This window comes from Polypterus senegalus, chromosome 3 (assembly GCF_016835505.1).
Source record: "Polypterus senegalus isolate Bchr_013 chromosome 3, ASM1683550v1, whole genome shotgun sequence".
NCBI lineage: Eukaryota > Metazoa > Chordata > Cladistia > Polypteriformes > Polypteridae > Polypterus > Polypterus senegalus.
The window spans coordinates 283,037,371-283,050,159 of NC_053156.1; the positions used below are offsets into that span (position 1 = coordinate 283,037,371).

General features: G+C 39.3%; 1 protein-coding gene across 3 annotated transcripts in view; it reads left to right on the plus strand.

The window, feature by feature from the left end:
• Positions 1 to 312: 312 nt before the first annotated feature.
• The window catches only part of etv7 (ETS variant transcription factor 7), a 130,613-nt gene continuing 118,136 nt past the window's right edge, over positions 313 to 12,789 (plus strand). For all 3 annotated transcript variants that reach the window (XM_039749322.1, XM_039749324.1, XM_039749323.1), the window contains exon 1: positions 313 to 610. In XM_039749322.1, the coding sequence (XP_039605256.1) occupies positions 575 to 610 (36 nt within the window). In that variant the 5' untranslated portion in view covers positions 313 to 574. The remainder of the gene's footprint in view (positions 611 to 12,789) is intronic.

A 12,789-nucleotide genomic window follows, 5' to 3' on the forward strand; every position in this document is an offset into this window, starting at 1 on the left:
TCCTGTAGTGTCGTGGCGCCGCACACAGACCCTCCATTGCAAGGTTCGCCGATTTATTCTTTCATTAGTTAGCCGCTCAGTGTCTTGAAGCGACAGGTAATGGACTAGACTGCTCAGTACAATTTATCATTAAGTCAATTGTATTTAGTAAAAATGTGTACTGTATATATAAAACAGGCAATTGCTATTTTTCTAAATTAGGTTTAAAACATAATCCTATGCGACGCTGTCTTTCTGTGACGGCATTTCTCTTTCTCTCTCTCTCTCTCTTTCTCTCTCTCTCTCTCACACACACGCACACACGAGCGAAAGCAGACACACGCGCACACAGATCCGGTCTCCTTTCGATTTCGTTTCCCGGAAGAATCCTTAATATTATACGCACACCCTTTACACTAGAAGACAGTACCAGCACCGTGTCTTAAATTTGTCGTTCGTGTGTCCACTGAAGAAGCACAATAATTAATCCTGTCGGATTTTGGACAGACTTTGCTTCCCGGACTCAATCATAAAGAGAGAGAGAGCGAAGGAGAGAGCGATCGAGAGAGAAACAAACTTATTGCAGGTAGAAGACATGAATGACGAGGCTTCACCTCCACCTTTGATCAAGGTAGGCAGAACGCGATAATAAACCAGGAAACGTATTCTCTGCACAGATACTCGGAGTTTACACGATGTGTATTTCAATTGCCCGCGTGTATATTTTGCTGTTTTAAGAACATGCTGGTTGTGACATGCTAGTTTATCATCCATTCAGTTGTTTTAGGGATTAAAACAATCAGTCATGTGTTGCTCATGCCTTCCTTGTTATTTGAACAGAATGCAGGGTGCTCCTTTGGATAATTTTTCAGGGTGGATTTTGTTCCGGGAAACTTCACGCAGATCTAGTGTCCACATATACCTTCCTCTTCTTCGCAAGAGGACCAGCTTTAAGAGGAGAAGTATGTCACAGAACAAATCGATGCCCTCCTTGAAGAAGGGACTGGGTAGTTCGAGAAGTCTGTAACGTCAGTAAGCAAGGGGGTTGTCTCAGCCGTGACGTCATCAAGGCGAGGGGTTTCAAGTTTTACAAATTTACGTAAATCATAAACATAACCCACTGGACCGGAGAAATCGTGAAAGATCATTTTACTTTGTGCTTGACAAAATATTGTAGATTTCATTTACCTTTTTTATTTCTGTTATTAATGGTATCGTTTCTTGATTAGTAACAGTACATTTTAAAAAGTTTCTGAATGTTACTTTGTTAATCGGAAAGTCCAATCCAGACTCGCGCCTCGCTTACCTACGCACTTGCATGTTTCCAATGAGGACGCCGAGAGTGCTCAAATGAGCAGCGCCCTCCGCCTTGCCAGCTCTGCGGTGCCGTTCTTTGCTTAGCGAAGCCCCTCATTTAAACGCATTTGCTGTAATAATATCTATGAATCCGTGCATCCATCATCGAACCCGGGCTCTTGTTCAGAAAACAGACGTCACTTGGTTGTTTCACAATAATTAAGATTAGGTATATAAGTGGGTTTCATATTTCTGTTATATTTTTAGCCCTAAAATAGTGACTTAACATCAGGGACCTATTTTATTGACCTTAAGGTTAGTGTTTGGGCGAGGGGAAGGCCGTCTCAAGTGGCGTCCGCTTTCTGAACAAGACCCCGAACAGCTCTTCGAACCCGCTTAATACGAACCAGGGTGAAAGGGATAATGAAGGGAAAAAAGTTATTTCATTTATTGTATAGCGCTTGGTTTTCAATGGATTTGCGATTAAGAAAAAATAATTTAAATCAATCTGCATTTTCTTTATTAAACACCTTTTTTCTTTGAACAGGTATACTTGCTGATGCTAATCACTTTAGGCTACTGGAAGAAACCCCTGCACATGTTAGGAGAACACACACACTTTACATGGAAAGTTTTTGATTGTGACTGCAAAACGTTATGGTGCAAGTCATGATGTAAAAAACAGAGAGAAAGTAAGAGACAGGGAGAATAACATCATACAGACAGCTGTAGGCTCCTTACAAAGTTACAAACCATGCATAAGAAGAACACTTCCTTGTTTTCTATGTAAGGTAGCTTCACGAATTTCCTTTGATAGGGCCTATACTGTATGTTCACGAATTATTTGGAAATGCATCATAATCTGTAAACTGTAAAATGCCTACGAACAACACTGTATAAAATAAAGGTTGTTTCATTTATTGTTTCCTCCAACAAGCTTTTAAGTACTGTAGTGTCGTGTGTTTAGTCAGTCAACACATTGTTTGTTTTTTTTGTTTGTTTTTTTACTCCATGTTGCACGGATGCTCATTTTTTTCACAATGCAACCTAAAAGTGAAATATGAATAAGACGTGGCTGGTATCCTGGCATCTATCTATCTATCTATCTATCTATCTATCTATCTATCTATCTATCTATCTATCTATCTATCTATTATATAGTGCCTTTTACATCTAGCTATAATATAGTGCCTTTTATGCTATCTATATATCTAAAAAGACGCTTAACATGCAGTATAAAACTGCAGAGAACACACAATAAAAAAAAAGAAAACAATAAATACCTGTGTTCTGTTTGAATGTTCATTTGGCCTGCTTTTCCACGATCTTTATAAATTTGCTTCTTCTCTTTATCTTAAATTAAAAAATAGCCTTATGGTGTATTTTGTGTTACCTTGAGTTTATACTAACACTAAACAATAATTATTACAGTTGAAAAGTAGCATGTAATAAAAATAAGCAGAAAGAAATATTTAAAAAACTAACAGGCAAAAATACAGTTAATATATCTCATGGGTTTTAATGATATTAACCTTCTTTGGAAATAGAGTTATCTGCCCCATTCCTTAGGCTACATCCCCTATTTATCTCTAGAAAAAAAAAATCTTCTTGGTAACAGCTTGCTGGGTGAAGATAAACTTTCAATGTTAAAAACATGGTATAATATTATAAGGAGGACTGTAACTACTGACACTGTGTTGATGTAATGTTTATGGTGCTTATTCAAACCAGAGTGAAATGGGAATTTTCCTATTATAAAATGAAAAATTAGCTTGAAGAATATGAGGTCTCATCTGCAGTTTTGGTCTCTGGGCTATAAGAAACACATAGCAGCTCTAGAGAAAGTCCTCAGAAAAGCAACTCTGATTCCAAAACTGAGAGCTATGAGGAGAGACTGAAGGAGCTCAACCGTTTCAGTTTAAGCAAACGAAGAGTTAGAGGTTCTTGTCAAGAGGTTTTCTAATGTTTGTAAAAGAATTTCAAGAAATATGGGGAAGTAATGATTTTTATGCTGTAATCAAGAATGAACATTTTTATTTCAAATGCCTTTCCAAATAAAGTCAAAATCTTGGCTTAATATCTCGTTCATCTATCTATCTATCTATCTATCTATCTATCTATCTATCTATCTATCTATCTATCTATCTATCTATCTATCTATCTATCTATCTATCTATCTATCTATCTATCTATCTGTTAGTGGTGGTCTTTGTGTTATAATGAATTGTTAACTTTTGATTTTCTTATTAATGTGCAGAACAGGAGGAGTGTAAAAGGGGAGTAGTGGTGGTCTGATATATGGCTCTTTTGTTTTATTCTGAAAATTGGGCTTGTTTGTCATTTGACTGTTTATATTGTTAATATCTTCTTTTATGTTCACAATTAAGGTCATTTTAAAAAATAAAAAACATCTATCTATCTATCTATCTATCTATCTATCTATCTATCTATCTATCTATCTATCTATCTATCATAATCCTGCTTTTCATACAAACCTATAGATCTTACAGAGAGACTAATGATTCTTACGTGGACTGAAATTCTTTTGATTTGCTCTGACTTGTTTCTCCTTCTGCACTTTTCCATCAGAGTTTGCCTGGAAATATTTCAGGGAGCTTTGCATTGCATTTTCTGGTAATCTCAGTCATATTCTCAAAATATCATTTCTACCCTGATCAAGGTTTGCTTGGCTACTCGTTTCTTTTTTCTTCTTTGCTCTCTTGATATTATTTTACAGCTTGATATTATCTTGTGGTTGTTTTTGTTCTGATATTGAGAGTTATAAATTGTTTAGATGAAGCTGGCAGACCATTAAAGTATTTTAATGTTCATATCTTATTACTTTCCTGTCATCCTCAACCTTAAGTTGCAGCATATGTTTTATTTAACAGGATTCATCTTCTTCTCTCCCTTAATTCCATTTTTTCATTTTGAGTTTACTGTGATCTGTTATATCTCCATGGTGTTTATGGTGGGTCAGTATTTTCTCCCAGTTGTACTTTTATGGTTGTGTAATTTATTTTTTCAAGCAAGCGTGAGTACAAACTTGTGGTTGTGTACAGTTTCTGTTGTGTTGTGGCCTTACGCTGGATTCAGTTTCCAATTACAGCTTAACAGCTCCAAGTTTCTTTCTTGTCTGTACTTTCACTTCCATGTATGCATCAGTTTCACATTTTAGATGCTTCATTTCCATTTGTCCTTTTGTTATGACATACAGCAGTAGAATCCTTTAAATCAAATAATTATTATTATTTTATAGCATATTTCAGAGAAATATAAAGTGGCTTACATGCAAAGAATAAGCCACAATTGAAGTTTAAGAGCTGAAGGGTTCAACTAAAAAGTGGAGAGGTACATATTTGGTCTCCTTGACAGATAAAATAAAGAACATAATGAACCAGAGCATTAAATGCTGTGGCTAAAAATACAGAAGTTTATTTGTCCTGGGGGGAATCTGGGTTAGGATTAGGGTAGGGGATATTGCCTTATGGCTATGCATGGGTACAGTTACCTTTTATTTAAAACTTAAGTATAATAAGGTTAATTCTGTTGTCTCTGAATCCTACGCCTCATATATTTCATTCAGTCCATTAGGAAAATATGTGATAAATTCCTTCTCCTTTTTTAACTGTGCTGTTTTATTTTAAACATGATAGGATTAAGATTGTCTTGTACAAAGTGCTGGTACAATACTGTCTGCTTAGTTTGAGTCTCTATTAATCTAGGGTGTTGTATGAATCTTGCTTTTACTTTACAACCCTGGATGGTCTCAAGTTAATTTCTGGGCACATACCCACACACTGTCATACCAGGCTATCTATAAAAAAAACTCACATAGACACGGTAAAACATGCAAACTCCACACATACTTTGACACACTTAGAATTCAAATCCAGGACTCATGAGCTGTGGAACAATACATTGAAACCATCCAACAGTTCAATTTAGAGTGACATTTTTATAGAGTGAAATTAGCAGAGAAACACATGTTGATGCTACTGGAACAGTGACCAGTTAAGTGGCATTTTGTGTGCTTGAGATTCAGTCCATCTTCTTTTCCCAAAGGTTTCAGTGCCTAGTCACACAAATAAAGTTGTTTTTGAGTTTCTACATGTCCTCACCGATTACATTTATGTGTTTCTCCTTTCATGTGTCTTGATCTCTTCCTGTAAGCTTTTCTTAGCTTCCACATTTTTTGGGCAATGCAGAGCTACGGTTTCATGTCATTGACACCACAGCCTTGTGCATCATTTCCATGCTCGTCTCCTTCATTGGTGGTTTCTTTTATTTTATTTTATTTTTTTTTAGTGATGTTCTTGTTTGAGTTCCATCCCTCATTTGGTACCTTTAACCTCAGGACTCATATATTTGGATTTTGCTTGATTGCTGTTGTCACAAAGCTCAGGGGACCCAAGTTTCATTTCCTTTCTTGTTTCCTGTCTGTGTAGAGGTAGAAATTGTATTTGTCAATTATCAGAGTATCTAATTACATCCCAACAATGTGTGTGTGAGTGTGTGGGTGTGTGTGTCAGTGTGTTAGGTAAATTAATGACTTTAAATGTGGATAAAGTATGGGTGTGAACTTAAAAGAGCTCTGCAGTGAACAAGGCTAATGTCTAGGGCTGATTCTGCTTTGTACTTTTAAAGCCACTGGAATAGGCAGCCTGGAAACATGGCTATTATTATTATTATTATTATTATTATTATTATTATTTATTTCAATGATATCTGCACAAGATTGTGAAATATTACCTCTATGGAGTGTCAGGGATGCCAGGGGCCATGACCCGGCCGGGACGCCAGGAGGGACCGGAAGAGGGTCAGAGCCCTGCCTGGATCACGTGGGGTTTGCTTTTCGGGTTGCTTTGGGGGCCACGGGTCAAGGGCATGGAAGCCTTTTCCTGTAGGGGCCCGTGGTAACCAACAGGAGGCACCCCAGTGCCTTGGGGACCTGTTACCCCAGCACTTCCACCACACCAGGAAGTGCTGGGGAAGATTATGGCGCCGGAGAGCAGCCGGGAGGACAGCGGCACTTCCGCCACACTGGGCGTGGCCAGAAGAAGATTGCCGGGAACACCTGGGGCTCATCCGGGTCCTCTATAAAGGGCCGTCTCCATTCATTCGAGGCTAGAGTCGGGTGGAAGAAGGACGAGGCAGGAGAGAGTGGAGGCGGCCCGAAGAAAGGCATTGTGGCCAGGACTTTGTGTGTGATTTGGGGGTTTTGTGCACGTGATTAAGGTCTGTGTGACCATTGGACTGGGTCTTTGTGACCTTTATTGTAAAATATTGTGTTTAATAAACGTGTGGTGGTTTTAAGACAATCCGCCTGTCTGTGTCCGGGCAAAGTTCACAGGAGAAATATTTTAATAGTTGAGGACCAGCACTATAAATGAATTGCTCAGTGTGAGTTAAAGAGACAGAAGTGGGAACTAAACTAGCAACTCTGGGGTTTAATGTCCAGGGCACTAGCCACTACATCACACTGCATTTCTGCTTTCTAACTCTCCATTATACAATTATTATAATTATAAATAAATTACTATTTATTAATTTTTTAAACACTTTTACAACTAACTGTAAACAAAAAGTTAATTGATACCAACAACTACTTAATAAATCCTAATGACATTCATCTTTCCATTTTCTGGACACACTTCTTCTGAAAGAACCTCGGAGTATCTACCGTCTATCTCTACAGCATCAAGCTCAAGATAGTAACCAAAAGTAGAAGGGAAAACTCATACAGATACCCAAAGACACCTACACCGGGCCAACTGCAAAGCAACATGCAGATGTAGACAAATGTGTTGGTCCCCTTACAGCTCATTGAATAAATGCTGCAGGCCTCCTTAAAAACTGATGAAATAAAAAATGTCATTGTCCCTGTAGACTTGCATGCCTTTGATATGTCATTAAGTAAAGCAAAGCTAGTGTGAAAATAGATTGAGTATTGCCTATTCTACAAAGATATTCTAAAATGGTCTGGATACATTTGCTGGTACCCCTAAGAAAGATCCAAAATAATTGGATTAACCAATTTATACGGAAAAAAGTCATCACTTGGCTTTTTGGTGTCATCGTGTGTCCCACACTGAACATGGACCAGAGAAATTAAAGGAGAGAGTTGTGTGAATAGGTCAGAAAGAAAATGATAGATAAGCATGTTTAATGAAAAGGCTAGAAGACCATCTCAAAACATCTTGGTGTTCCTGTGACAACAGTTGCAAATATTATTAAAGTTTAAGGGCCATGGGACTGTAGCCAGCCCCCTTGGATGTGGTAGAAAATCGACTCCAGAATGGGCAAAAGGATAGTGAGAATGGTAGACAAAAAGCCAAGGACATATTCCAAAGAAATATAAGCTGAACTCAAGGTCAAGGTCCATCAATTTGTGACTGCACCTTCTGTTGCATTTTGAGTAACAGTGGGATCAATGGGAGAAGACCCAGAAGGACTCCACATAAGAAATCAAGCCTGGAATTTGCTAAAATATATATAGACAAGCCACATTGCTTCTGGGAGAATGTCTTTTGAACAGATGAAACCAAACTGGAGCTTTTTGCAAGTCACATTAGCTCTATGTCCACAGATGAAAAATGAAGCTTTCAAAGTAAAGAACACCATACCTACTATAAAACGTGTTGGAGGCTTGGTTATGTTTTTGGGCTGCTTGGGTGTAGCTGGCATGGGGTGCCTTGAGTCTGTGCAGCGAACAATGAAATCTAAAGACTATCAAGACATTCTGGAGCAAAACGTACTGCCTGGTGTCAGAAAGCTCTGTTTCAGTCAAAGGTTATGAGTCCTTCAAGAGGATAATGAGCCAAAAGATAAAAGCAGATAAGAATGGCTAAGAACAAATCATTAGACTATTTTGAAGTGGCCTTCTGCCCTGATTTGAATCATTTAAAACATCTATGGAAAGAAGTGAAACATGCAGTCTGGAGAAGGCCTTGTTTAGACCTGAGCCAGCTGGAACACTTTGCTTAGGGGGAGTGGGCCAGACTACTTGTGGACAGGTGCAGAAGCTTCAAGGAGAGCTCCAGGAATCACTTGTTTGCACTGATGGCCTCTAAAGGTTGTGCAACAATATATTAGATTAAGAGTCCCATCATTTTCGTCCATGCCATTTTCATTTGTGTTATTATCTGAAATATTCTTTTGCATCAAAACTACAGAGTGAACAAGGATGGTTTGAGTTATTTCAGAGACAATTATAGGTTCTTCTTTTTTGTGGAAGGGCAGTAACAATTTGTTCAATGTCTGTATGTCTCTGGAGTGTCTTAGAAACTTGGAGTACCTGAAGAATATGTAAGGGGGAAGGAGCAAAATTCATTCAGACAATGGCCGAGCTGAAACTTGAACCCAGGACTCTGAGCTGTGGAACAGCAGTGGAAGCCACTTTTAAAACTTTATGCTTTATATAAACTCAAAGCAGAATATGTCCACAAAAATGTGCAGATGTGTTAAACCACAAGCATGTATTTAAGATATGTAAAAAAGCAATGAGCTCATTAGTTGGTAAATGAAGCATCCTTTACAAGACCTTCATCTTAAAGTGGATTTTGTAAACATAACATATACTTTAGCAACACTGACAAGTTGTAACAACCAGGGGTGAGCCACCCATAGTATGTGCCGGTATTCTACCATGTAAATGAGTAGCTTCAGAACCACCGACAGAGATGCCTATAAAAATGACATGCCTGGAGTATTGCAAACAGAATCCATCTAGTGCGGCAATGGTGAGCAGTCCTTTTAGGGATAGTGAGCAACCTATAAAAGCTGTGCCAAGAGCAAAGGATTCATTCTGGAACTTCTAAAACTACATTGGTGTTAAAAATGGGATGAGAAGGCCTACGTCCTGACTTAGCAAAGCTCTGAGTGTCACTCCTTGGCTCTTTTAAGGAGTTGCTGGAGAGTCCTGACAATGAGATGTGGCATGTGGAGTTCCGTTTGCAGTATCAGTACGGAAGGGAAGACAACTGATATACTGCTACGTCTATGCAGATTCCAGTGGAGTTTGGGGTGCATGGAGCTGTAAAAAAAGTTTATAAGATCAAGTTGTCACTGACCCCAGGTGAGCCATGTGAAGTAGGATCAGATATAAGAATCTGCAGACAGTCTGAAAGATGAGATCTGGACCTGAACTGGTGTTTGCAGCTTCAGTTCAGTGAAGGAAAGCAACCAAGATATAAATCTGCAGCTTTACATAAGAAAGTTCACCCGCTCACTTATAACTGAATGGTTACCACAAAGAAGTGTAGTGTTTAACATCACTGCTTCAATGCACTTGATACTCCTGATGATGATTTTTTGTCATTGGCCACACAACCATAAAACAATTAAAGACATGCCCGCCGTTTTGAAGAGTTGTGCTCTGTTTCAAGTGTTTGGAAATGGTCACCGAGGACAGCAACTTCAAAGGGAGGAAAATCCATATCTTCACTCGGCACCATTGCTACAATAACATTTTTAAACCTGCTTAATTCATTTTATTACCTAAGTAGGTGGAGCCTATGCTAGTTGCATCAAGAACCAACTCAAGAGTGGACACCAGTCCATCAGAGAGCCCACTCACACAGACTGACCCATTTTAGCAATGTCAATTAATCTAATACATTTATTCATCTGTACAATGAGGAATGAAAACTCATACACACCCCAGGAGACAATAAATACCCTTTCCAAGTATTGATTTTGGAGCTGCGAGGTAACCCCTGCCTACTATGCTGCTTTGAATATTACATTGGATCTCACACTCATGCCTGGGAGACAACTTCAGAGCTTGCCAACTTGATATTCCACCCTGAGTCAAGGATTGGTGCTGTCTTGTAATGCTTTTCCTCTCCTTCCTTCTACAGATCCCGTAACTGACATCTAGTGGGCTCATTACATCATTTTTGGCTCCTGGGCTCCTGGACCCACCCTTTCCACCTCACTGACTTTGTTAACTGGCACCACTGCGATCTTTCTTCGGTTTAATTGCAGAATTGCATCTGTGAAGATATTTTACATACACACATTAATATGTGTTTATTGTTTTTGGTGGGGCGGCACGGTGGCGCAGTGGTAGCGCTGCTGCCTCGCAGCTAGGAGATTTTGCATGTTCACCCCGTGTCTGCGTGGGTTTCCTCCGGGTTCTCCGGTTTCCTCCCACGGTCCAAAGACATGAGGTTAGGTGGATTGGCCATTCTAAATTGGCCCTAGTGTGTGCTTGGTGCGTGGGTGTGTTTGTGTGTGTTCTGCGGTAGGTTGGCACCCTGCCTGGGATTTGTTCCTACCTTGTGCCCTGCGTTGGCTGGGATTGGCTCCAGCAGACCCCCGTGACCCTGTGTTCAGATTCAGCGGGTTGGAAAATGGATGGATGTGTTTGGTGAAACAAAATATGGGGTTTGACTAAGGGTACGCCAACACTTTATTTGTGTTCTTGTTTCTTTCTACAGTGGAAACAACACTTTGCTGAGTACTTGTGTATCGCAGGACACAACCCCGTAAGGGGGCCAAGACTTTCAAGTCACCAATTAATTTAACATCCACACACATACACACATCTGTTGGAGGAAAGTCACTGGGAGAACATCCAAGCTAAACCCAAAAAAGAACCAAGCACAGGATTTGAACCCAGGACACTGACTCCATGATGGAGGAGTGCTAACCATTGTTTTGCAGTCAAATATAGTAATGTAAGGAATTTTACATACATTTATTCTACAGTCTGTAGAAAAACTTTTCACCCCCTTGAAGATTTCCATATTTTACTGTTATATCCATCCATCCATTATCCAACCCGCTATATCCTAACTACAGGGTCACGGGGCTGTGCTGGAGACAATCCCAGCCAACACAGGAAGCAAGGCAGGAAACAAACCCCGGGCAGGGCGCCAGCCCACCGCAGCTATTTTACTGTTATACGGCATTGACTTTTTTGACATTATTGGTCAACAGAAAAAGACCCTTTAATGTTAAAGTGAAAACAGATCGTTGCGAAGTGGTTTAAATTAATCACAAATACAAAACACAAAATATCTGAATGCACAAATATTTAATCTCTTTAAGTCGGTATCTAGTAGGCTGACCTTTAGCAGTCTTGGTTGCCTTGAGTCTGTATGCAAGGGTCTCTCCCCATCAGTTTTGTTCATTTGGTCGCTGACATTTTTTCCCATTCTTCAATTGGATTGAGATCTGGACCCTGACTGAGTCACTCCAGGACAGTCACATTGTTTTTATGGTAACACTTTAGTTCAGGTACTTCAAAAATGCATTCATTACTCATTTACTATTACATAACAAGACAGTAACACTTCTTTTGGTGTTAATAACACTTACAAAACATCAACTAAGTGTTTATTCATGTCTGTAATAAGGCCTACTAAAATAATTACTTTGGAATGGTCTGAGGTGGCTTATGTGAGACATGTTTCTCTTGGTATTGCATATTCAGTATAAGATCCTTCTTTTTCATAACTGATTTTGCTAGTATTATCAGTTATGCAGAGCCACGCTGCATAAATATGAAGGACCACTTTAATGATGCTTTATAAATGGTACTAAGATCATCCTTGTAGTACAGTGACCAGACGTTTGTAAAGTACAGTACATGAAATGCAGTCTCATTAGTGCAGTATATTGTTAAAGCTCACCGTAACACTTGGTGTTTTTCTTTTTTTTTTTTTTTGAATTGCTCAATTTTGTCCAGACAGGGAATTCTTTTTCAGGTTTTATCATTTTCTGCTACATGAATCATTTGATTGATTTTAACCTGATTTTAACATCCAGCAATCCCTGTTAAAGTGTACGGTTAGGGATATTCACATCGATGAGCCTATGCTGTCCTGGATAACGGACTACACTGAAGGGCTGTGTTTCTAATGTGGATGTGAGCAACACTGGAGCACCACAAGGACCAGTCATGTCACCTTTTCTCTTTATTCTATACACCACAGACTTTAAATATAACACCAGGTCATGTCACTTGCAGAAATTCTCAGATGACTCCACGTTAATGGAGTGCCCTGATAAGAGGGATGACACAGAAGAGAGGAGTCAGGGAGTCAGGTGGAGAAGTTTGTTCGTTTAGTGCAGAATGAATAGTCAGCACCTTAACATCAGCAAAACCAAGGAACTGCTTATTGAATTTCACTACAGCAAAGTGTCTCTACACCCGGTCACCATTCAGGGATTCAGTGCACTACTACAGATGATAGGGGCAGTCAAAAAGTTCCCGGAATTGTGATATCGCGGGAGAGTGAGAGATCAGATTACGTGCACATTGTTGAGGAGGGGAGCACAGCACGTCTTTAGACCAATTACAGCAGGTCTGGATTGGTTATGGCATGTACGTAGTATTGTTTTAATTATTATTTGTGTCAGATGTGTACATAGTCATTTGGCGCAATGTCGCAGTTTGAACAACGTGCTGTTTGCTAATTGGAGATTAAATCAGCTTCAGATACGCTAGCAGCACATAGTGTACGAGTCCCCAGATTGCACATGAACTCGTAGTTAGCATGTTGT